General features: G+C 42.3%; 2 protein-coding genes across 3 annotated transcripts in view; one reads left to right on the plus strand and one right to left on the minus strand.

Annotated features, from left to right (window-relative positions):
- Nucleotides 1–16,170, plus strand: part of APPL2 (adaptor protein, phosphotyrosine interacting with PH domain and leucine zipper 2) — a 57,503-nt gene extending 41,333 nt beyond the window's left edge. For both annotated transcript variants that reach the window (XM_008074116.2, XM_021707016.1), the window contains exons 11-21: nt 241–429; nt 1,847–1,889; nt 1,972–2,028; nt 2,123–2,211; nt 7,283–7,441; nt 7,605–7,657; nt 9,183–9,357; nt 12,524–12,560; nt 12,767–12,907; nt 13,921–13,968; nt 15,052–16,170. In XM_008074116.2, the coding sequence (XP_008072307.2) occupies nt 241–429; nt 1,847–1,889; nt 1,972–2,028; nt 2,123–2,211; nt 7,283–7,441; nt 7,605–7,657; nt 9,183–9,357; nt 12,524–12,560; nt 12,767–12,907; nt 13,921–13,968; nt 15,052–15,186 (1,126 nt within the window). In that variant the 3' untranslated portion in view covers nt 15,187–16,170. The remainder of the gene's footprint in view (nt 1–240; nt 430–1,846; nt 1,890–1,971; nt 2,029–2,122; nt 2,212–7,282; nt 7,442–7,604; nt 7,658–9,182; nt 9,358–12,523; nt 12,561–12,766; nt 12,908–13,920; nt 13,969–15,051) is intronic.
- Nucleotides 16,171–20,253: 4,083 nt separating this feature from the next.
- WASHC4 (WASH complex subunit 4) overlaps nt 20,254–26,497 on the minus strand; it is a 29,722-nt gene continuing 23,478 nt past the window's right edge. Inside the window, exons 16-18 of the mRNA XM_008074117.2 lie at nt 25,766–25,962; nt 25,401–25,500; nt 20,254–22,546 (exon numbers count right to left, since the gene is read on the minus strand). Coding sequence (XP_008072308.1) covers nt 22,479–22,546; nt 25,401–25,500; nt 25,766–25,962 — 365 coding nt within the window. The 3' untranslated portion in view covers nt 20,254–22,478. The remainder of the gene's footprint in view (nt 22,547–25,400; nt 25,501–25,765; nt 25,963–26,497) is intronic.

Below are 26,497 nucleotides of genomic sequence, written 5' to 3' on the forward strand. Positions count from 1 at the left end.
TGGCCGGGACCTGCATTCCCCTTGAAGCAGAGCCACAATCTCCCAGATCATTCAGCTGAATTGTGTAGCTCTGTTGCTGCTCTTTTCACTTGAGTGATTTTCAGAGCAGCTTTGCTTTAATGTTATAAAGAAATACATTGTTTCTAAGATGCCACTCTTGGCCCTAAAGAGGCTTCAGACTTGGAGGTACCCCTCATGCTTTCTAGGACTAATGGGCTTTTTAAAACACAATTCACACAGCAAAACAGGGCTGGTCACCACCACCTGGGAGAGGCTTTACTTCTTCACCCAAGGAGGGAATCTCATGTGTCAGCCCAGGGGAGCCGTGGCTGGAGGTTTGATCCAGGACCTGGACAACTGCTCCGTGATGGCGGTGGACTGTGAGGACCGGCGATACTGTTTCCAGATCACCACTCCTAATGGAAAATCGTACGTCTTGTGGGTTTTCGTTGGGAGAACAAGTGTAGCGACTCCACCCCTGCCAAGGGCTTCCTAGTGCATTCCTGTGTGCCAGTCTCCGTGGGAGAGGTCCCATTCTGGCTACCGTTGACGTTTCAGAAGGAGGATTTTTTACTCTCTAAACAAGCCTGCATGAGCCATGTGGGATCCAACCTGCCTCATTTAAAGAGGCCCAGAGAGGATTTGCCTGTGCCTTTGGAAAAGAGATGACCTACATTATACATTGTACACAGTGATATAAGTCAGGACATTCTCAGAGAGAGAGAGAGAAGACTGTGGCTACTCCTAGCCTGTTCTAGAGGCACTCGTCTGTTCTCATTATGGCGGGGCCAGGATGAGGAAAGTCAGTAAGGACAGGCTGCCTAAGGGGGCAGAAACAGGCCTTGTGAATGGTGCCTTCAGCTGCAGCTGAAGGCTGCACACAGTGTGTGTTACTGTGTTGTTCCACATCCCCTGCATATCTCAGACCACACCTGAAAAGTCAGCAGCCTTGCAGTCATTCACAATAGATTCCAACCCAGTGGGATCCCCTCTCAGAACAGTGCTTTTCAAACTCTGCGCCAAGGAGCTCGGAGTCCCGTGGATGTCTTTAGGGCTCACAGGCCTTGGGGGAGAGGACCACCCTGCCCCGCAGGCAGAGCTCTGCCGTGTTTGCTTTCTACACTGGGGTCTAAGTGAAGACTGCATCTGAACGACAGTGTGGGGTGGAGTTGGGGACAGTGTAGATTGTCCCTTCTCCCAGCGGGGCAGAGCAGGTTTAGATCGCATCCTTCCTCCTCTGGTGACGGGATGTGACCTGGGAATGAAGATTTCTGGATTCTACCATGGTCCCTTGCAGTTATCTCCTCTGGGTCCCACTTTCCTCAGATATGAAATAGGATGAGATCTGTATCACCTCATCTACCACGGATTGAGGAGCAAAGGAGCTAGCAGGTGTGCAGTACCTTCAGCGTTAAGGCCTTCACAAAGGTAGGGCAGGATCGGTGCCATCTTATTCACTGGCCCCATCTGCAGAGTTCTCAGTTCTGAAACAGGAGGGGACTGGCTGCAGAAGCCGTCTTTGGGCAAGGTGGGAGGAGTGGCTGGGCCAGGATCCTGGTGGTCTCAGATCATCTGAGGGGAGGGCAACAAGATGGTCTTCACCGTAGTCACAGGCTTGAGTTCCATGACTTGAGTCCCAGCTTCTCATCTTCGAGATGAGAAAAGAGGCCCAAGGAAAGGAAGTGTTTGTCCAAGACCTTGTAGTGAATTCGTGGCAGAGTCGGACCCGGAGCTCCATTTTCCTTCCTTCCCGTCACGCTGCCTTCCGGACCTTTTCCCTCCAGCATCCAGCTAAGTTCAGTTTATGCAGAATAATCCTCGGTCACTGAGATGCATTTTGTTTCAGGGGAATAATCCTCCAGGCAGAGAGCAGAAAGGAAAACGAAGAGGTAAAGGTTTTGTTTGTCTTACCTCTTTCCTGGTGCAGCGCGTGACCTGGGATTCAGTGTTCTTTTTTAATGTCCTCTACAGTGGATATGTGCAATCAACAACATCTCCAGACAGATCTACCTGACTGACAACCCAGAGGTAATTAGCACCTGCCTGCACTCGGCCCCCTTCTGCCCAGGAAAGGTAAGCGCCCACCTCCTGGGACTGAGCATGTCCTCCCTGTGACTTGTAGGCAGTCGCAATCAAGCTGAATCAGACGGCTCTTCAAGCTGTGACTCCCATTACCAGTTTTGGAAAAAAACAAGAAAGCTCGTGCCCCAGGTAATTAAAGGACAAAGTAAAACTGCTCTCGTGGAGCCAAATTGTGGATTAGGAATCTGAAATGAGTTGTTACTTAATCCACACAAACTACCTGGGCATGTTCAGCCTGTTAAATAGAAGCAGTAGCTGCGGCAGAGAAAGGTCACCCGTTTTGCCCATGTGCTCTCCACCTGTGAGAGCAGGGCCAGAACTCGAGCCTGCCTGATGTCCGCAGCCCTGTCCTTTCCACTGGACAGGCTGCTGCAGGCCCCGCAGACAGGACTTGCCTCAAGGGCACAGGTGATCAGGAGTTCTCCCCACGTTTTCTTTCGGCATCAACAAAGTGATGTCAGTGATTCAAAAACCTTTTTTAAAATAACAAACAAAATCACCTTTGTGTCCATGTTACTGCCCAGGCCTTACCTAGACACGAATACATATGTATTTCCACGTATACTTTTTTACTATTTCTGCATTTTTTCATACTTGCTCCTTTTAATAACTGTATACTAGTGCATCATCTATTATTATTAATTGTTGAACATTTAGATTATGTTCCCTTCCCTTTTTCTGTTTGTTGTTGTCATTTATAGAGAGCATTTTCATGGATACAGCTCTTTTCGTTTCTAATGCTGCTTTAGGATTCAGGAATCCCACCTTTTAATGGGAGTTTCTGTTTGGTTAAATAATGGAAGACTGTATTATCTGTCATGCCAATGAAAGCCTGGCATTAAAGGGTAAATTTAAATTATGATTGTATTTGGTGTGGGTCTTTTAGTGGCATGGCAGAAAGAAATCCATTAAATGTTTTACAGATATAACCTGATGACACCAGAAGGAAGTCATTAGAAAGCTCAGAGTGGTTAAGTAACCTCCCAGAGTCTCATTGCTGTGCAGCGTGGGGCCATTGGTGCCTGTGGAATGAGAGGAGGTAGGGCCAGGAAGGAGGTTTGAGTGCCTGCTTAGGAGTTCAAGGCAGTGGAGCAGAAGGGAAGGGTTTTGAGACGACGGGTGATAACTAGAACCAGGTGTAGATGTAGAAAGCTTGTTCCAGGCCAGGTGCGCTGGCTCACGCCTGTAATCCCAGCACTTTGGGAGGATGAGGTGAGAGTATTGCCTGAGACCAGGGGTTCAAGACCGGCCTGGGCAACTTGGTGAAAGACCTCATCTCTACAATAAATGAAAAAATTAGCTGGGCGTGGTGATGTGCACCTGTGGTTCCAGCTACTTGGAAAGCTGAGGCAGAAGGATCACCAGAGCCCAGCAGGTCGAGGCTGCGGTGGCTGTGAGCGTGCCACTGCACTCCAGCTTGGGCAACAGTGAGACTCCCACTCGAAGAAAAGAAAGCTTGTTCTGCACACTCTCTAGGGTAAATTGTATGGGGGTTGGCAGGACGAAGGGGATGGCAGGAGACCCAGCGGGAGGTTGTTGTCATTAGCAGCTGTGAAGCAGAATATGAGCACTGAAACAAAGGTTAAAAAAAATGGGAAGAAGGCACCAAGTCCAAGAAACACTTTAGTGTACATGAGGATTTAAGTTTGTACAAGCAGCACGCATATGTGTAGTATGCGTGTGCACAGTGAAGCTTAGCCCGCTAACCTCCTCTGGGGCAAGTGGCTCTGTCTTCTCTTGGTAAAGTCACACAGATGTTTGATGCCCACAGCAGACAGAATCCTAGACTCAGAGCTAGCAGGCATGGGTCCTAGTGGTGGCGCCGCCTTGTGCACAGCTTAGCTGACCTTGCGTAAGGCAGTCGACTTTCTGGGCCTCTGTGTCCTCAACTTTGAGACCAAAGGAGACGAGAGACTAGATGACCTCCACAGGCCCTTCCAGCTCTCAAATGCCACCTTTCCAGGGCGCCGAGTATAGCTGAGGAGCGTTGGGAGCTAGGTGTGATTAGTTTTCTAAAAAGACACAACTTGCAGTTCAGATTTAGTTATTCTGGTTAAGTAGTTTTTCTCTCCTGTTCTAAAATAAGTAAATCACACTCTTAGACAAAACGGACCCCACAGAGGGGACACAGAAGAATCCCTGGGAAAAACAGAATGACGCTAGCCAGCCTGCTGAATTAATCCCGAGATCGGATGGGTGACAGATGTGGCTGCCAGATGGCTCCAGAGCTGTGAGGGGAAGGGTACTGTCTCTCTTAGGGTCAACTCAAGAACAAAGAAATGTTTTGATGACAGTGGGGGAAAGAATCAGAGAAACTGTGTTCTCGGGACAAACTGTCACTTCTAAGCAGACGGCATGTGTGGCATTCCCTCGTTCTGCAGCTGTATCTACCATTCATTCATGTACCCAGCTACTCAACACATATTTGAGTATCTGCTGTATGCCCAGGCCTGGTCTAGGTAACTAAACAGATAGACCACTGAGGGGAGACAGGCAAAAGGTAAGCAAATGCTCACTTAACAGGAGGAAAGCACGATGTTAGTGATGAGGTGCTGTCATGGAGAGGGGAGACCTGTGCAGGGTGTGGCTGTGGAGATTATTCCATCTGTGAAGTAAAAGATGAGAGTGGCCACTCTTGCAAAGGGCTAGATGGTGCATCCTGCTGGCAATTATGGAGGCAAAGGGACAGAAAAGAACTTAGTAATTGGGTGTAGTGGCGCACACCTGTAATCCCAGCACTTTGGGAGGCCGAGGCAAGAGGATTATCTGAGTCCAGGAATTCAAGACCAGCCTGGGCAACATGGCGAGACCTGCAGTCAAAAAACTAGCCAGACATGGTGGCACATGCCTTTAGTCCCAACAACTTGGGAGGCTGAGGTGGAAGGATCACCTGAGCCCAGCAAGTTGAGGCTGCTATAGCCATAGTCATGCCACTGCACCCCAGCCTGGGCGACACAGTGAGACTCCAGCTCGAAGATAAAAAAAAAAAAAGAACTTAATGTATTTGAGGAGCTTAAAGAAAAACTGGACAGTGGCGGGCAGAGGGAGACCATGGCGCAAGATGAAGTTAGGTGGGGGAGGGGAGCCGTGGGAGGGTTTTGAGGTTCGAGAGGGAGGAAGAAGATCCACTTCACGTTTCCCCAAGGGAGCTCCAGCTCCTCCGAGAACACAGAACACAGAGCTGGGTGAGTACGTTTCCAACAAGGAGATGCAGCAGCAGTCCAAGAAGATGGTGGCGTAGACCAGTAAATGGACTTGGACTTGAGGAGGACATGCTGCGGAAGGAAAAGGACAGAGGGAAGGGAGCTCCAGTCAGCACCAAGCACCTGGCAGATGGTGTTTTTAAAGAGTTCCGCTTTGAACAGGTTAAATCAGAGGCCTGCGAATCACCCCCGTAAGTTTTCAAGTCGTCAGCGATGATACAGGTCTGGAAAACAAAGATGGCCAGGCCGGGTATGTTAGTCGGGAATGCATCTGCACTGAAGCAGCGGAAGAAGCCTTCCAGGGAGGGTGGAGGGGGAGGAGCGCCACAACAGAACCCTAAGGACAGCAGCACTGAGGGCAGAGAAGGGGCCTGCTCGAGACGCCGAGAAGAGCAGCAGGAAAGAAGGAAAACCTGTGGAATGTGGGGCCGGCAGACACGAGGAGAGATTCAGGGAGAGGTCAGTTGTGTTAGATGCTCTGAGAAGCCAATTAAAAGGGGGACTGCAAAGTGGCTGTTAGAGGTGGTGGCACGGGGCTCACAGGCGAGAGTTTACACCATGTCACTCCTCTGTCCAAAGTCTTCACTGGCTCCCGAGACTGGAGAGGCCCGTTCAGACCCCACCTGAGGGTGCTAAGGGCCTCTGCAGCCTGCCCCCACCCTCTTAATTGTGTAACCTCCCCTTTGGCCCTCTGGGCGGCCAGAATTTTAGACTCACTCTCTTCCTCTGAGCTTGTACTCATGTCTTTTTCCAGTGCTTACCACTTAACTAAACCATAGCCCTTTCTTAAAGACAAGGTCAAGAGCAGATAGGATTCTGCAGGTTGGGATTACTGAGGTAGTGTTACATCCAGGGAGAGCCCTCTGCTGGCGGCGAGGAGAGCTTAATCTCGCTCAGCCACCAGATAACTGAGTGCCTTCAGGATGCTCAGTTTCTCCAGAGGCCTCAGTTTCCTTTTCTGTTAACAACAGAGGCCAAATTGCGTGACTGTCCACAAGCCCATGCATTGTGTTTCCACCCACATCCATGTCAAAGGGCCACTGTAAAGTAGTTTCATACAATATGTTCAATTATTGACATGTTTGAAAAATAGGAAAATATTGACATACAAGATATCAAATGAACAAAAAGATAATTGAGAACTTTTAGGGTCTAAAGACTGAAATAATTTTTAAAGACTTTGATATTCTTTGCTTCTCAAAGGAGTTTATACTCTGCTGAGGAGAAAATACTTTTAAAATGTGAGAAGTTAAATTATAGCATTCTGACACCGGAGGAGAAAAACGTGTTGGTACATGACTAACTGTCCTGCAAAGGACACACTTCCTACGGGCCATGATCTCAGCAGCAGTGTGTGGGCACAGTGCTCGGCTCAGTAGGTACACGGGCACAAGACCGTCCCTGGGACTTGCCGAGAAGAATCAGTGTTCTGAGGCGGGGGGTTCAGACTGGTCTGGTGGGTAAGAAGAAATCTGAGCTGGTGTTTTCAGCGTGGGAGAGTTGGGTGAGCAGCAGAACCGAATGGAGACTGTGGGGCAGGGAAGCGCTCATGGAGGGTGCATTGAGGGAGAGGAAAGAGAGGCTTTTGGGAAGTGAGAGCCAGACTGGGATGAAATGCCAGGCCAGGCCGTTTTGTTAGTTCAGCTGACATTTTTGAGTGCCTCCTGTGTGCCAAGTAATAGCCATGACGCAGCTGTAGACTGACCTTCAGAATCCCGCCTCAGAGGGAGAAAGGTACAGATTAGTAGGTAATGCGACAGGTAGTTAACATGGTGCAGAGAACTGTGTGTTCTGAAGTGGGGTGTTCTGAAGATTTTTAGCTAAAGACATGAAGCTTTAGGAAGAACTATATTTGTAGAATAGATTGTGGGAGTGATTGAAATCTCCTTTGTATTTCTGCTCATAAAAGTCACACCAGCATTCAACAAGTATCATTTGATTTTAAAGGCATATGGTTAGACGGGATTTGATACTTTTTCTCCTACTGCATACTACAGCCAGAACCTGAAAAATTCAGAGATGGAAAATGACAAGACTGTTCCCAAAGCAACAACCACTGTGCCCGAAGCAGAAGAACTCATTGCACCTGGAACACCCATTCAATTTGATATTGTGCTTCCTGCCACAGAATTCCTGGATCAAAACAGAGGGAGCAGGTACGGGCTAAGGGATGTCTGTCTAGGAGACACGAAAATAAATTTGACATCTTGTGTCCCCACCCACCACCAAAGCTGTTGCCATTCCGACCTGGAGTTCAGGTGTTAAGTGTCCTTTTAGCTGAAGCTGCCTTGATTGTTTAACTCTTACTGTTCCCCTCAGGCGTATCAACCCTTTCGGTGAAACTGAAGACGAGTCCTTTCCAGAAGCAGAAGGTAAGGGACGGGTTTGTGCACTCATTGTCTCCCCTGCCCTAGAATGCCAAGGGCCACAGACACAGGATGTGAATTATGTTCTGGAGAGCTGTGATTTGGAGCATGAACAGAAGCTTTTTTGTTCTCCGTGAAAACCTGGGCGAGCACGTGTGGGGGGGCAGGACTTGGACCAACAGTGAGGGTCGTCTTCCAGGTGGCCACCTGCTGCCCCGTCACAGCCAGAGCCATCCCCTCTCTCTGTAGCTCCTGCAGAGAAACGTTGCCAGATCTGAATCCAGCACCACATTCTTACAAAACGAATTCAGAGAGGCGCACATGGTCATGTTAAAATGCAATCTTGAAGAAAAGATAATAGCAGAAAAAAAATAACAATAAAATGCAATCTTGGTGAATTGTGAATATGCCATTTCATTTTAGAAAACCAAAGGCACAAATGACTCTGAACTTTGAAGACAGCATGAATAAATGACATTTAAGTTGTTCATACTTAAATTTTTGTTGAGTTACATTTTTATAATGTACTTGGGAACATCCCAGTGGAACTGACCATAATCTGTTACTCAGTCGTACAGCTCTGAGTTCCCAGCCAAGGCAAGGAGTACTCGCAGGCAAGACTTCACTGGAGCACAGCTTCATGTCTAGAGCCTGAGGCTGTCATTGGAATGAAATTCCAGTTATTTACATTTAAAAGGAGGGCTTGAGAATTGACAGTCTTTACATTTTTAGGCAAAAGATTTTTTTTAATGATGTCAGTATGAGTTGTGCCTCAAATTGATTTGCTCACCTTGTATCGAGCTGTTTTCACACAGTCCACACATACAAAAACCATCTTTATGTGTAACCATTTATAACACATCAGTTGCATTTTTCTAATAAGCGTTTTTAGATCCTTAAGTTATTTTTAGGATCAAGGGAGGAAAAAGGTTTCTGTTTAAAAGGATGGGTAGGTGAATTATTGTTCTCAGAGGAAAAACAAATGATGCTTTTTAAAACATTCTTCATGATCTTCCAGTTACGTGCCACTGTAAGCAAGCCAGTACTGATCCCTGTTGGTTAATGCTGCAATATCATCACTGCCCGTCAGTAATAAATATGGTGTGTGAACTGAACAAAACCGAACATCAGGTCGTATTTCCTGCAAATACATTTTATCTGTGAGCCAGAGTGATGCATTTTCTATTGTCTCGCAGAACACTCTCATTTTCAGAGAAAAGGTGAAGTGTGCATTCTATCTGCACATGGAGTTCCCTAGAATTTCAGTGCTAAAGGGTTGCACATCTGGTATCACTGTCTCTTTTATGGGTGAAGAAAAAGAGGAGCCTTTCTAGGGTAATAAAGTGGCTCCAAACAAACTGACAGACAGACCATAGAAGATTCCGGGCTTTGGCAATACTGGGTTTATAAGGCAGAACTGAGACGTTTTGGTGGAAAGTCCTCCACAGAAAGCCAGCAAAGCTAGCACATCTGACACTATGAGGTCCACAAGGCGTCAGTGGGATCCTGAGCAGAAGATGCTCTCTTGCAGATTCACTCTTGCAGCAGATGTTTATAGTTCGGTTTTTGGGCTCGATGGCAGTTAAAACGGACAGCACAGCAGAAGTCATTTATGAAGCTATGAGACAAGTGCTGGCTGCTCGGGCGATTCACAACATCTTCCGTATGACAGAATCCCATCTAATGGTCACCAGTCAGACTCTGAGGTACGTTCAGTTTTATTGTCAGGCCTTCTATGGCTTCACCTTATTCCCCTTCTTACGTTTTGATTTTATAAAATATGCAGAAGATGCTCCCTTAAAGAACTGATATCTTTAAAAATTCAGTGGTGAGTGACTACTACTATTCAGAAAGATGCCATCACTCTAGAATTATTCTCTGTATTATATCTCAGAGCTTGAAAATAGGTTTTTTTTTTCCCATTTCTGAGAACACTATTTAAATTAAGAATGAAAAGTGTACCGGGCATAGCGGCTCACACCTATAATCCAAAACTTTGGGAGGCTGAGGTGGGAGGACTGCTTGAGCCCAGGAATTTAAGACCAGCTGAGGCAACATAGTGAGACCTTGTCTCTACAAAAAAATAAAAAAATTAGCCAGGCATGATGGCACAGGCCTGTAGTCCCAGCTACTCAGAATTAGGCAGAAGGATCATATGAGCCCAGAAAGTTGAGGCTGCAGTGAGCTGTGATAATTCCACTGCACTCCAGCCTGGGCAACAGAGTGAGTCTCCAAAACAAAACAACAGCAAAAAGCAATGAAAAGAGAACATGAATCTGCCTAAAATAACTGGATTACCACAAGGAAAATATGATTATTTGTTGAAAAGGTCAGAATAAAGATGCCAAGCTGTATAACCACATGATTTGGGGTTTCAGGGAACATGAGCTGTAAGAATGAGAGCAGTGACTGTAAGATCATGGTTATGGGCATAGACTTTAACTAAGAGTTGCACCATCCAATACTGTAGCCACAGGCAGCACTTGTAACATAACTATGTCTGAATTTAGATGTTTTCAGTGTTAAATACATACCAAATCTCTAAGATTTTGTACCTCTCAAAAAAAAGGATATAAAACATTAATAAACTTTTAGGTTAGTTACATGACTAAGCAGCAATATTTTAGATATGTTGATTGGATTAAGCAAATTACACCTATTTCTTTTTAAAAGTTTATTTATTTTTGTTTTTATTTTGAGTCAGAGTCATACTCTGTCTTCCAGGCTGGAGCACAGCTCACTGCAGCCTCAACCTCCTGGGCTCAAGTGGTCCTTCCACTTCAGTCCTAGTAGCTGGGACTACAGGCATGTGCCACCACACCTGGCTAATTTTTGTATTTTTTTTGTAGAGACATGGTCTTGCTAGTTGTCTAAGCTGATTTTGAACTCCTGGGCTCAAGCAGTCCTCCCACCTTGGCCCCCGAGTGTTAGGATTACAGGCTTAAGCCACTGTACCCAGCCACTTTACACTTTTCTTAACATGGCTGCTGGAAAATCTTAAATTATATATATGGCTCACATTATATTCCTGTGGACAGCACTGCTTTAGAGCCAGAATGTTTAGGTTTATGCCTGGTGTAGGCATTTCCTCACTTGTAGGACCTTGAGCAAGTTATTTAACCTCTATGCCTCAAGTTTCTTCAGCTATAAAATGAAAATGACTGTATCCATACCCCAAAATGTCAGGAGGAATAAATTAGTGTATGTAAAACACTTACAACAGTCTGGCACATGGAAAGGGCTTTATAAATGTTAGCTTCAAAAAAAGTCATTGGGACTTCGGCAAAAGTCAGGGTATAATCTGTTCCACTCATTAAATCCATTCTTTTCATGTGTTAGGAACCTTAAATAGGAATTAGGCTCTTATGAATCAAACTTTGTATTTATTTAAAGCTTTTCTCCAAGCGTATCCTGGACCTTTTACAGAAATTGGCTCATTGTTATAATCCTAATGGCCATGGAGCAGTTTCAACCAAGAAAATCAAAGGAAATATATGTAAAAGTACTTTGAAAAGTATATCAAAGAATGCTATTCAAAGTGAAAAGACAACCTGCAGAAGGGGGGAAAATCTGCTTATCGTATATCTAGGATCTAGCACTCAGAATATATAAAGAATGTGCAAAACTCAGCAAAAAGGCAACCCAATTAAGAAATGGACAAAGAACATGAATAGATATTTCTCCAAAGATATACAAATTGCCAATAAGCACATGAAAAGATGCCTAGTGTCATCAGGGAAACGCAAATTCACTATGAGATACCACTTCACACCCACAAAAATAGCTGTAATTTTTTTTTTAGACGGAAATAAGTGTTTAGCAAGGATGTGAAGAAACTGGAATCCATTGCTGGTGGGAATGTAAAATGGTTCCACTGCTGTGGATAATAGTTTGGCAGTTTCTCCATAAGAAACCTAGAGTAACTATAGAATTAAACTCCTGGGCAAATAACCAAAAGAATTCAAAAAGAGGCATTCAAACAAAAACCTGTACATGAATATTCATAGCAGCCCTTTTCACAAGAGCCAAACAGTGGGAAAAACCCAAATGTCCATCAGCAGATGAATGGATCAACAGAACGTGGTATGGGTTGAACATTCTCAATCTGGAAGTTCAGAATGCTCCCGAACCTGAAACTTTTTGAGTGCCAACATGATGCTCAGGGGAGATGCTCATTGGAGCATTTCGTTTTGGGGACGCTCAGCTGGGTAAATATCTAAATATATAATACTGCATGTTAATTATTTGAGCACAAGTAGAATGTAACAGAAATTCATATTTTTAAGATCACAGTAAATTGTCTTTAGAGCTCATTTTCCAAGATACATAAGCCTGATTAGACGATGTTTAAAATATTGTTAAAGAATATATTCTGGAATACCTTCTTAAAGTTAAACATTACTTCTCTTATACCCAAACTTATAAGAGTTTTGCCAGAATCTCTTTACTGTCCCCTCACCCCTGCCCCGTATTTTTCTCTTTAAAAATGTTTAATTTTGAGTAAGCTGATCCAGCACTTCAGGGAACAGTCAGTGAACGGTGGGGAGGCGGCCGCAGAGTATGACCCTCCTCCCATCTGACACAGCAGACCTTCTGAGCATCACAGTGCTGCCTTTGTGAAGTACCAATGTTCTGTGAAACTAATTCTTCCATTTGCTGTATAATCTTCCACTAGAGAGACCCTGAGCTCACCCAGGTTCAAAGCCAGAAACCACGGCACATGGTTACATAGAACTCTTGCTTCACCCTCAGGCAGGCCTTGTTTTTCATAGTTGGGGGTATTTGTGCAATTTATTCTTAACGTCTACAAACTCGTCTAAGAATGTAAGTTTATCCAACATTTGTGATGTAATGAATCTCTTAAAATTTCAGGTTGATAGATCCTCAGACTCAAGTCTCAAGGGCCAATGTAAGTACCTCATACAGGCTAACATTAGTGATTACTCCTTAACTCACCTTTGCGTTTACCTTCAGCACAACCTGGGTGCTTATCTGCCAGTTTAAATGACCTCCACTAGCAGGACACTTTTTCTCGTGACTTTTCTGTAAAGAATAACCTTGTCAGGTTTAAAATTCTAGTTGCTGTCTGACCTGTTCCTTTTTGTTTTCCTTCAGTTTGAACTCACCAGTGTCACACAGTTTGCCGCTCATCAAGAAAACAAGAGACTGGTTGGCTTTGTCGTCCGCGTTCCTGAATCCACAGGAGAAGAGTCTCTGAGCACATATATCTTTGAAAGCAACTCAGAAGGCGAAAAGGTCTTGTTTTTTGGGTTTTTTAAAAATACTAAAATAGATTCCATAATATCTCAGTCCAAACAAGTCCATTTTAAAAGGATTTTTATGAACTATCCCTCTGGATATTTAGTTGATTATTCTGCATATCTCCATCCAGGAGTTCAGATAATACCTCCTAGGAGGCCCCACTGAAAGAAAACTAATCAGATTAAAATTTCCTTGTGGAAAAATATGTATCAACCAGAATAGAGTGAATGAGGATGAACTTTAACGGCAAGACAGAATTGTTTTGTTGAGCTATCAGGAAATGTTGGAAGGAGTTGCCAATTTGTTCTTTTAAAAATTAAAGCAAAATCTACAATGGAGAATAACTTAGTCTCAGAGAGCAACCAAGGAAGAAGACATTAGGCAGGTGCATCTAAGCTGTTTGTTTAGTAAGAAAAACTTTGTCACTACATCTACACTTAGAATTCATCACAACTCATAATAGTACGAGAAAGGCATTGTTGGTAGTAGCAGAACACTGCGGGGGCGGGGGAGCACATAGCATCAATACGGGTGCCTGATCCTAATCCAGGTGAAGTGAGGTCCAGTGGGAGGCCCAAGCTTCACCTGTACGTAAACCACCTAGGTACCCATTTCTGACTTGTACCCCACATCTTTAAGATAAAAAAATGTAAAAAGGAATTCATCACAACCAACCAATTCTTTCAGTAAGTATCCATTTGCCACTGTGTATATGAACATGGTGTGGCTAAATACAGTTAAGAAAGCAAATAAAATCCTACTTTAATCCTGTTTTAGACACTAGTATAATTTAGGTTTCACTTGCCTGGAATATTTCTTGTACAGCACACACGAGCAGCAGGAAGTCACTAATGCTCCGGGCCCTATGTGATCGATCTCCTGCAACCAGGTCCTGTTCCCCATATGGATATGAGCAGTAACCTCAATGTACTCCCATATCACATTAAAAAAATTTTTTTTTACCCTTTTCTATCTTTGCCAAACACCTCTTTTCTTGTCTTTTGCAGATATGTTATGCTATTAATTTGGGAAAAGAAATTATTGAGGTTCAGAAGGTAAGGTGCATTCTAGTGCTGGTTTAACAACTATTCAAGACATCTGTGCACATGCTCAGATTGCTCTCAAGAAAAGTGGTGCTCACTGGACACTGGCCAGGTTTAGGCTTCCTTTTACGTATTCTAAACAGCAGACACTTTTGATCAGTTGGTTCCGTGTTCACTGATCACACATGGGAACTTAACATCACTACTGCAGCTCCAATTTCCTGTTTTCTTGCTTACTAATACTGATTGAGTACAATTGAGAGCCTAATTTGTATAAGAAAAACCCTAGAATTACAGTAGTGAACCAGACAGACATGGTCCCTGCCCCCAGGGGGCTTCGAGTTCAGCACTGTCCTGTTAGAACTTCCTGTAGTAATGGAAATGATCTATATCTAAACTATTTAATATGTTGATTGAATTTGGCTAGTGTGACTGATTTTAAATTTAATTTAAATGTAAATAGTAACATGTAGCCAGTGGCTGCCATATTAATGCAGTTCAGTCTGCTGGGGAGGTCACGAAGACGGAGGACTGTGGCCAGCATGTGAAATAATGGCAAGCACTGCAAGTTAGTATGTGATGGCATGGGACAGAGGTCAGCAGACTTTTTCTGTAAAGGACCTTTTTGCATTTTAGGCTTACGATTTCTGTTGCAACTGTTCAGCTTTGCTCACACACGGGCAGCCATAGACGGTATGTCAGTGAATGGGCACAACCACGTTCCAGTAAAACTTTAGTTACAGAAACAAGTGGTGAGCCATAGTTTGGCAACTCCTGGTATAGATGAAAAGAGAAACAAAAGAGGGTTGAAAGATACAGAAGACCAAGGTTTTATGAAGAAAGTTCCTTTTTAGGAAGATGATTGTGAACTGGCCACGTAAACAATATTTTGGCCGAAAGGAAAAACATGGTCTAGATTCTAGAGGCAGCAACATGCCAGAGCTCTTTGAGAAGTAAAGAGACCCAGCTGAAGGCACACAGAACAGGATCAGCAAGAAGACTAGATAGATCACTGAGCATGCTGAAGACCAAGCCCAAGGGTTTTAAGTGCATCTTAAGCCTTTTCTTTTCTCCCTCTTCAACTCTCATGACCAGGATCCTGAAGCACTGGCTCAGTTAATGCTGTCCATACCTCTAACCAGCGACGGAAAATATGTACTACTAAACGATCAGCCAGATGACAGTGACGGAAGTCCAAGTGAAAGCAGAGGCGCAGAATCTGAAGCATAACTCACTGGTGCCTGTGGGGGAAGAGCACACAGGAAGGAGAGCTGCCTCCTTAAGGGTATTCATTTCTCTGCTACGCAGGCACAATGAACGGGTTTCAGAATGCTGACAGTCGCTTGTGGAGTGAACTCTCGATGCCTTGACACTGAGACTTGGGAGGGAAACAGTAAGAAATGGTGGACAACATTCCTACCCATCGACAAATGTTATTTTAGGTGCTTTGTGGTAAGTCCATTCCTTAGACTGCACTGTTCAGCGTTCAGAACATGCATTTATGAAAAATGCATTGTTCACTTTATTTGAATGTCATCTCTTTGTAGTTTCTTTTTAAAAATGTCAAAAGCCCAAAGTTACAATATGATAAGCACTAAATATTTCCTATTAATATAATCTATTTTTGTATTTTACTTAATGAGCTTCAAGTGCCTGTCATTCTGAAAACTGTGTATTTATAATCTAGCTTGTCTCATAATTGGACCCAATTACTTCGTGCAGTTAGGTGACAAGCACTGCTTTGAGGTCCAAGCACTAGTAGAGGTGCAAGTTTAGTTTTGATAACTGTTCCACAAATCATGCAACAAAAAGACTAGCAGATGAGCACCACAAGAGACGTTTCACAGTGGAGCCATACTGAACTAGCATTCAGAAGTTTAAGGTCCTCCTAGGTATGCCTGTTTCTAGTGGCAGATCACTGTGGACAGAGTGCAGCTCTACCAGTTCCTGTTTCTTCTGAGCCAGACCCTCCTCAAGGACGGAACCAATTCATTTTAAAACTCAAAGCACAGCTGGTCATGAGGCTCGGTGTAAAATTCCTGTTTCTGCCCTGGTACATCTGTGTCCTGGAATCTCAGCCCACTTCTCCATCCCTCCGTCTACCGATGAAATGAGTGGAATGAATTGGTACAGTGTGTTTAATTGTAACCAAGTTCAACAGACTATCTTTGTAATAAATTAACCTAGCAATAAAAATTATCATTCTGTTCTTTTGCTTGATGTGTTTATCTTCTAGAGCATCTCTAGAAGAAAACTAAGGTCAGTCTATATCTTTTTTTTTTTTTTTTTTTTTTTTTGAGTTGGAGTCTCGCTCTGTCTCCAAACTGGAGTGCAGTGGCCGCTCCCGGTCACCGCAGCCTCAACCTGCTGGGCTCCGGCGATCCTTCCACCTCAGCCTTCCAAGTGGCTGGAACTACAGGCACGCACTACCACACCCGGCTAATTTTTGATTTATTGTTGAGATGAGGTCTCGCCAAGTTGCCCAGGCAGGTCCAGTTCTATATCATCTTTAACACAGTTAATTCCCAAAAAAAAAAAAAAGCTGGGGCACAACGAAATCAAAGTATAGATACACTTTAAAAAAACTATTCAACATGAGTGGAATAATGTGATCTTATTGCTAAGTTTTATAAAGGTATTAATTTTAAAATGGTGGATCAATAAAATAACTTTTACAACCTTCAAAATTAGGTAAACGTCATAGGGCTCATCTGAAGAATCCAGTCCTATGTGTACACTCTGAGAGATACTGTGAGCTGGTCTAAGCCAATATGGAATTTTATTCTGTATACCATAAAATCATTAGTTCACTGTTCTCTAATGCCTTACAAACGTCTAAGTATTAAATCAATTGGTTCTTTCTCTGGCAGGCTATGAGAGTCACAGACCCTCAAATATTTGTGTTCTTGCTTAGACTTGGGAAGAGGGGTAGAATCTCAAATCCTGAGCAATTATTAGGTTGGAAATCAAAACACTATTAAAACTGTATGTGGCTTAAATAAGACACAAAGTATGTAAATCATGAGGAAAACATAAGGAGACAGTTTTCAAATTTCATTAAAAAAACACCATGGAAAGAATGACACAGAGACCAACAAAAAGTTAGTGTCCACAACATATAAAATATTCCTATAATCAGAAAGATAAATTGAAAATTGAAAAAAAAATCATGAAAGCATTTCATGGGCTCATAAACAGAAATGTCACATATAGTAATCAAGAAAATGCACATTTAAACCAGAGACATTTTCTACTCACTAGACTGCAAAAGCTCAGCTGCTGGTCAGAATGGAACAATGAGGATCTCACCCAGTGCTGGAATGAGAGAAGTCTGGCATTCTATCGCGTGAACTTGCAAGTGCACCTGCCCGACCACTGCTTAGCCGTTTCACGGGTGGGTACGCTCCCTCAGGAAACCCTAAACACATGTACCCAGGGACACATACAACGAATACAGTAGCACTGTTCACAGTACTCCCAATGTGAAAAGAGCCTAAATGTCTTCAGAAAAAATAGCTGTACTTATGTAGCAGCAATACTAGAAAAGTAAAACTAAATCAGCTATAGTCATATGCACCAACATGGATGAACATCAATAATGAAGTAAAAAAAGATCCCATTTACATTGCTTTTAAAACATGCAAAACGCCCCCACATTATTAGGGAAATACAGACTGTTGTAAGCTAGAGACGAGCCAGGGCACAGTTACCCTGAGCCCCAAGTAGCTGCTTCTGGAGCAGAAACTTGCAAGAGCTTCTGGGCTGGGGCCAGGATCACTCTTAACCAGTGGGGCAGCTTCCCAAGTGCTTTCATCATTTAAGTAGTTCATACCCATTATATGCTACTTTACACACACTGCACATTTCTAAAAATCATTTTAAAATTTAAAAATAGTGGAGACACTGGGCTCAGTGGCTCAGCCTGTAATCCCGTGCCTTGGGAGACTGAGGTGAGTGGATTGTCCGAACCCGCAGGTTCGAGACCCACCCGGGCAACTTGGCGAGACCTCATCTCCACAATAAATCAAAAGTTACCCGGGGCGTGGTAGCGCACACCTGTCGTTCCAGCTACTTGAAAGGTTGAGGCAGAAGGATCACTGGAGCCCAGCAGGTCGAGGCTGCGGTGGCCGGGAGCGGCCACTGCACTCCAGTCTGGGCAAGAGTGAGACTCCAACTCAAAAAAAAAAAAAAAAAATAGTGGGGACTTGTCCTTTTCCACTACTTACTGAAATGTGTATTAATGCTTATTTAAAGCACTCAAAAATTAGCAAATGTAGCCGGCCTTGGTGGCTCAGCCTGTAATCCCGCACCATTGGGAGGCTGAGGTGAGTGGATTGCCTGAGCCTGTGGGTTCGAGACCCTCCTGGGCAGCGAGACCTCATCTCTACAATAAATCAAAAAATCAGCCGGGCGTGGTAGCAGCGTATGCCTGTAATTCCGGCTACTCGGAAGGCTGAGGCGGAAGGATCGCCGGAGCCCAGCAGGTCGAGGCTGCGATGGCCGGGAGCGGCCACTGCACTCCAGTCTGGGTGACAGATGAGACTCCAACTCAAAATAAAAAAAAAATTGGCAAGTGTAGTAAATCAAAGGTGGGAAGGTAGAAATGGGACCTTTTCAGAAGTCAGCTATCCTCACCAGTTTCCACTTTCCAGTTTTGGTTTAGCCATCATACACCCATTAGACTACCTTCTTTTTCAATCTTTATTTATTTCTACAGAGTCTCGATCTGTTGCTCAGGCTGAAGTGCAGTCTTTCCCCCTCAACTACCCAAGTAGCTGGGACTATAGGTGTGCACCACCATGCCCGGCTAATTTTTAAAGTATTTTTATAGAGATGGGGGTCTCACTATGTAGCCCAGGCTGGTCTTGAGCTCCTGGCCTCAAGTGATCCTCCTACCTTAGCCTTCGAGGGGAGGGGAGGGGCTGTTTATTAGTGCAGCAATCCCTGCTTATCCAAGGGGATTCATTCTAAGACCCCAGTGGATGCCTGAAACCACAGATGGCACAACCATACATATACTGTTTTTCCATATACGTATATGATAAAGTTTAATTTATCAATTAAGCAAGTAAAAATAAGAGATTAACAATAATATAGAACAATTATAATGAATACTGTTTACAGTTTCAGACAGAAGATTCATTCTTACCATGAATCTTAGCAACCTCTGCATATGACCTTTCTTTCCTTATTAAGTTGAAAGCTTTCATCTTTTTACTTTAAAGGATGCACTTTATAGCTTCTCTTTAGCACATTCAAATTGCCAGCATAACTACTCTTGCACTTTGGGATATTAAAGAAAATAAGGGCCAGGCTCGGTGGCTCAGCCTGTAATCTCGCGCTTTGGGAGGCCGAGGTGAGTGGACTGCCTGAGCCCACGGGTTCGAGACCCGCCTGGGCAACTTGGCGAGACCTCATCTCTACAATTAAAAGAAAAAAAAAAAAAATTAGCCAGGCATGGTAGCACGCGCCTATAGTTCCAGCTACTTGGAAGGCTGAGGCAGAAGGATTGCCGGAGCCTAGCAGGTTGAGGCTGCGGTGGCCAGGAGAGGCCGCTGCACTCCAATCTGGGTGACAGAGTGAGACTCCAACTCAAAAAAAAAAAAAAAAGAAAAGAAAAGAAAAGAAGGGTTACCTGAACACAAGCACTGCCATATGCCACAGGCGACCTGATAACCGAGACGACTATTGAGTGACCCACCGGCAGGTGGCACATACAAGTGGATACACTGGACACGGGACGACTCACCTCCCAGAAGGGGCACACAGAGCAGCAGGACAGCGTGAGATTCCATCACGCTGCTTAGAATAGCGTGCAGTGTAAAACTTACTGTTTATTTCTAGAGTTTTCCATTTAATATTTTCAGATCACAATTGAGCATGGGTAACTGGAATTGCAGAAAGCAAAACTAAGCAGGGACCACTGTATTTCCATTCAACTCCTGCTTGCAAATAGCTCTATAGTTATTTCTAATATATTTAAACACTGCATACTAATGATCCTTTTTCAGAATTAGGATTTAAAATAACTTCATGTTGGTTCTTTTTATTTGAAAATAGCAAGATACGGAATGATCAATAATGCATAAAGTTAAGAAAACACTCTTCTTTCACCTGGGATACAGAGAGAGGAGCCAATCCCCATTTTATACTGGAAATTTTTTGCCTATGTGCATGCAAGCATTTTTTAAAAGATATGCCATATATGTTATTTCATTAAAGGGAATCTCAGAAAGGTTAATATTAAAAATTATTGGGTTAAGACATTCAATTTTGAACATAAACATCCAGGGGAAGGAAAAATTTGAAATTACATTTATTAATGTTTTATTATACATATTGTATTCTCTTAGAACCGGGGAGAGAGGGTCGCCCCACTCAAGTGAAGTAACAAACTTGCCATCGTTTACAAAATTTAATTAGAACAATGTTATGGTTAGTCCTTAATTCCTGAGGATTTGAACATCTTTAAGTTTTCTGTGAACTTACAACATATGTCCACATTAATTTTTAAATTACAGTATGTCTGAAAAAATAAAAATATTAACATTACTATGTTAGGCAAGGGAAACCATCATCCAAATGTATCTATGAACTTAGGTGTGGATACACTGAAGCCCTGTTGCTCTGCAGTTTATTACTACTTAAATAATTATTCCCAAGATTTCATTTCAAATATATGAACTATTTATCTGACTGCAGTGAAATTATTTTGAATGAATGGTAAAATAATCATAATAATCTGTCATTTTCTTCCCAATTGTAGGCATCCAGGGAGTCAGCATGTGAACTCTAACTAGTGTTGATAAAATAAGTAATTTACATGTGTGGGGATAATAAACAGAATACTTGATTCTCTTCTAATCACGGTTTTTGTCCCTATCAGAGGGGATGAGTTCGGAGAAGTTACAGAAAAACAGAAGAAAACAATATTGCTGCTAGGAAAGTGACTAATTTGCTGTAATCAAATGCAAGATTAATATAAACATTTACATTACTGAAAATATAAATTATTAATTATGCAGCATGCTTTAGGGCCATTTCTACAGTTAGTATGAATTACAAATATTAAATGCCTTTAACCCATCCATTGTCCATAATTCCTTAAGCCATGTTTACATAATAAACAAAACACATTTCCTACATATTCTGTTTCTTCTGACTTTTAACAGTGTAAGTATTTATCTTGGGCTGGAAAATGACACTGAATCTTACCAATGAGTACAGACAGGGCACTGCACACCCATTCCAGAAGCTGGATCAAAGAGCAATGTTAGAATTACTTGCAGGATTTATCCAAATAAATGTTTAGCAGGCAAATGCAATAGAAAAATCAAGCATTTCCCAAAATGATGTATGTATTACATTTAAAGTTTTAAACTTCTGTTTTTATTGTAAAGGTATCATTTTATATTTTTTTGAAAGGCCATGATTAAAATGTAACTATTAATTACATCCCTTTACAAAAATAAAGCTAGTAGCAACTTGTTGGGAAAAAAATTTACTTAGAATGTTTCACTACTTATGAAATCAGTGAGGGATGGTTTATTTCATTAGAGTTTATTCTCACAGTGGTAATTTTTTCAAAGCCTAAACAGTGCAATTGTTACTTAATCTGCCATCTTAGAATATACTTGATATAAAGAAAAGGTCTACCCAAACCATCACCAAGATTTCAATTCAACCTAATGTAGAAGAAACCTGAGCTTGGATGTAGAAATAATTCATTCAGTTTTTTCTGATATAATACATAGTGCCTTCAACCACAAGAGAAGTGAAGCTTCAAACAGGACTCTATGGCTTTATCTGAATTTTCTTTGAATATTAAGTAAACCTTAAATTTAAAGCAGTTGTTGGAGGTTATATGTTCTCAAAGCAACGTAAACTAGTTATAAAATGTTTCAATGACATCAGCAGCTCTTGTGAGTCACATGAAATTAACAATGAAAGAATGATCATTAGTTATACTGTACACAAAGGGTACACAACACACTTGTGCCTCACCTCTAGTATCAAAGCCATCTTCATATATTCCTTTTATAAGAATATTGATGAGTATGTTTAATGAATTTCAGGCTCAATTTCTTCTGTTAAGCTTGCATTTACTGGCTGTATATAGTATATGCATTGAATTTCCAATGACTTGAGATAAATATAGATCAAAGACCTATGCAAATAGAAATTACAAACACTCATGTAGACTATAGGCAATCCGAGGTGATAGTTACGAATCTGGATTTGCCCTTCTATAACTTCACTTCAAATAACTGTTCCTAGAAATCTTCTAGCCTTAAAGTCCAGGCAAAAATCCAATTTTAAAATCTCACTCTCAACCTTTGAAAAGTAGAGCCTTTGAAAACAGGATGGACCTAACTTTAGAGCACTGCCTTACAGTTGCAACATCTGAATATTTTCCAGAGTTGTGACCCAGGAAGCAATTCATCAACAGCTTATAACATCCATTTCTCAGGCAAAAATTTTCATACAATTCTGATGAATATGGGCAGTGCATACCATCAATATCATTTCACAACAGGATCAGCAGACAGAGTGCTGTTGGACAGGTCTCCATTGCTTGTTTTGGTCTCTTCTGGAAGCATGAATGAAAATAACAATGGATATTTATGTTCACTTTTTAAAAATGAATTAAGAAATAAAGTTTGACGAGCTATATAGCTAAATATCATATTGCGAAAGGCTGCAGCCATCAAATATTTCTCTAACATCACAAGTTATCCCTAGTTTACTATAATAAATCAAAAAATTAGCTGGGTGTGGTAGCGCATGCCTGTAATTCCGGCTACTCGGAAGGCTGAGGCGGAAGGATCGCTGGAGCCCAGCAGGTCGAGGCTGCGGTGGCCGGGAGCGGCCGCTGCACTCCGGTCTGGGCGACAGACTCCAACTCAAAAAAAAAAAATCTAGACTAAATACTACAAATGTTTTGACTGGTTCTTAATGGGGCTGGGAACTGAGAGAGATCAGATTAAGAGAGAACAGCTGAACTGCATCTGGAGTGGGGCTTAAACTGAACTGTACAGGGGCCTTTCTCCTGAGGAACTGTGACATCCCCCATGCCAGTACCTCCAGGTGGGCCAAGAAATTGCCATTACAGTACACTGCCATTACTGATAAACACAGCTCCAAACCCACATATCAACACTGTTCAGAAGGAATAATCATTTGTATTTATAATTACTAAAAGGTATATATTGCATGTATATATTCTCAAATATATATATATATATTTTTTTTTTTTTTGAGTTTGGACTATCACTCTGTCACCCAGGCTGGAGGGCAGTGGCACGCTCCCGGCCACAAAAGCCTTGACCTGCTGGGCTCAGGCGATCCTTCTGCCTCAGCCTTCTAATAGCTGGAACCACAGGCATGTGTCACCACATTCGGCTTTTTGTTTGTTGTAGAGATCAGGTCTCGCCAAGTTGCCCAGGCTGGTCTCAAACCTGTGGGCTCAGACAATCCTCTCATCTCGGCCTCCCAAAGCGCTGAGATTATAGGCACGACCCACCGCGCCCAGCCTCTAATGTATTTTTTAAGGCAGCTTATTTTCTTAAATAAGTGTTTGGATAAATTCTTGGTTTTTTGTGCAAAATGTCATGTGCACATACTTCATTAACAAAGACTAGCTGACTAATGTAATGCATTCTGCAACATGGCTACATCTCTAATCAATCTTTAGCTGAAATAAGTCTTAAAGCAGAAGACTGACCCAGGGACATGAGTGAGATACATTAACCTGGACCCTAGATATAGTTCTTTAAGATGAACGGACCAAAGTGAGGAGTCCCAATGCCATGAGGTGGAAGAGTTATTTGTTTTATTTTAATGCTTTGGGCATTTAAAGTATTTAAAGCTTTAAATGTCCAATGCACTTGCCAGATTTTCCCAGTCATGTAGGCTGGAGTCAAGATTCTGGCACCATGAAATGCCTTAGCAGAACCTAAGCAATAATTGAGTTTCTTCATGTTTATATTGACAAAATTCTTCCATAGAGCTTTGCTAATTTACAGTAGTCTAAAAAAATAAATCCAAATACATTTCTATTCAATAAATACTGAATATCTTCCAGGTAACAGCCCGAAATCACTTTTGAAGCATATGCTTATTATTTACTTAGTCTAGATTCCAAAAATGCCTAGATACGCTAATAAGTAATATTAGCTAGCAGTATTTAATTTACACAACATTGTCAAGGAATAAGGTACTTCATGTAAGTGGTCTACCCAAATGAGTCACATCTACTCAATACAAAAAAAAAGCGTATTTTAAAATTTGACACAATGTAAGATTAATAAAAAATCTTGTTTTATGAAATATTTTATATCTTGATTTATGAACATTTCATTAAATACAAGTAAGAAACATGGCAAGCACAAACATGGAAACTCTAAGGGCCAACTAATTGCTGTGCCTAGTTTTGATCTCCCAAGCAAAGAGAAAAATGTAAGTTCCACAAGTTCCATGACGGAGAGAGAGAAATATCTGTTCCTCAGAGAAGGCAACTGTTCTAACTTTCAAACCTTAAGAGCAATGCTCTTAAGCCTTAAAATGCATAAATTCTTACCCACCATTCTACATAGAGTACTACAATGGATATAATGACTCAAGTTCACTGAAATGACTATCAGTTACTATGGCTACATTGCACTGAATCTCCAGGGCCTTACTGAAGGACAGCAAGATGCCACTTACTGCGACACTATGTCTATGATTTCACGCCTCTTCAATCACGTCCCATCTCATTTAGTCAACATCTAGTCACCAGCAGCTTTGCCTTCAGCAACATTTAGCTGTCCTCCTCTAATTTGTTCCTTCTTTTTTTTTTGAGTCGGGGTCTCACTCTGTCACCCAGGCTGGAGTTCAGTGACACATCACGGCTTACCACAGCCTTGGCCTCCTGGGCTCAGGCAATCCTTCTGCCTCAGCCTCCCGAGTAGCTGAAGCTGCAGTCACGTGCCACTATGCCTAACTAATTGTTTTATTTTTATTTTTTAGAGATGAAGTCTTGCTATGCTGTCCAGGCTGGTCTCCAGCTCCTGGGCTTAAGCAATCCTCCCATCTCAGCATCCCAAAGTGCTGATATTATAGCCATGAGCCACCACACCCAGCCTAATTTGTTCCTTCTAATCCGATACAGGTTGAGCCATGAAAGAAGAAAAACTAAGCTTGTTAAATTTTATTTATATTAAGATGAAACTGAGTAAGGGCTTAAAGGATTACCACAAAGTGAAATGCATAAACTATGTAAACTTCTTTTCAGTTTCACACAAGATCTACAGAGGCTTTACTTTTTTAAAAGACTTATTTCTGAGTTTGTATTATTTTCCAAAAAGAAAGAGAAGCTACAAGTTTGATCAGATAAAATGGGGCATTAGAGCCTACTACTAAAGAGATTTACTGGTCTTGCCAAATTTAAGCCACTCACTGACCTTCCTTCTCTTTCTTCTCTTGGTTTTCTTCGGCTGCAGTCTTGTCTGCTCTGAAGAAAATTCTTGCACTGCTCAGCGAGAAATACAGCAATTCAAATTCCTAGGTAAAATTTTAAAAAATCAAAATAAAAGCTGATATTACTTATTATAGCACAGGATCAAAAATATACATTTTAATGTTTCTTTTTTATTATTTTAAAAAGGCCTAGTGGAAACATAAAAACTGAATGAAGCAACCTACCCAGTTTTAAGACATGAGCCAAATGTCTACTACGCGCTATTCATTCTAAAGTATAATCTTTACACCGATGTTTATCTCACTTGTTAAACTGGGGATTTCTAGATGGTTTCTGCTTCTCCTCTACCTGTAGATAGACATCCAGTCGCTTCTGTGTAAGATTCATGGTCTGTAGTAGTTTCTCATCTTGACTAGTTGACTGCACGTTCTGTTGCTTAGCAACTGCTCTTATCTCCTGAAGGTATTTCTCTCTAACAGACTGGAACCAGTGAAGTGAGTCAAACTCCCGATACTGATCCAAAAGCTTTAGGATGTAAGCCACACCTGCAGCATCAGCAGAAGTGAAGTCCAGCTGTAAGTCGGACAGAAGTTGCACTCTACTCCTTCACCAATAGCTTCTAGCACTAAGCCGGCCATTCTGAAATTAGTCTCTTCTCAAATTACATTTTACAGAATAAATGAATGGTAGGGTTAGCAAATGGCTTAATTCCTTTGGGAAAAAAAGACATAAAAATATTAAAAACTCCAGCCGGGTTTGGTGGCTCTGCCTGTAATCCGCGCCTTGGGAGGCTGAAGTGAGTGGACTGCCTGAGCCCGCGGGTTCGAGACCCGCCCGGGCAACATGGCACGACCTCATCTCTACAATAAATAAAAAATTAGCCGGGTGTGGTAGCGCACACCTGTAGTTCCAGCTACTTGGAAGGCTGAGGCAGAAGGATCGCCAGAGCCCAGCAGGTCGAGGCTGCAGTGGCTGGGAGCGGCCATTGCACTCCAGTCTGGGCGACAGAGTAAGACTCCAACTCAAAAAAAAAAAAAAAAAAAAAAAAAAAAAAAATATATATATATATATATATATATG

The sequence above is a fragment of the Carlito syrichta genome, unplaced genomic scaffold (assembly GCF_000164805.1).
Source record: "Carlito syrichta isolate Samal-C Ts95f unplaced genomic scaffold, Tarsius_syrichta-2.0.1 Scaffold316302, whole genome shotgun sequence".
Classification (NCBI taxonomy): domain Eukaryota; kingdom Metazoa; phylum Chordata; class Mammalia; order Primates; family Tarsiidae; genus Carlito; species Carlito syrichta.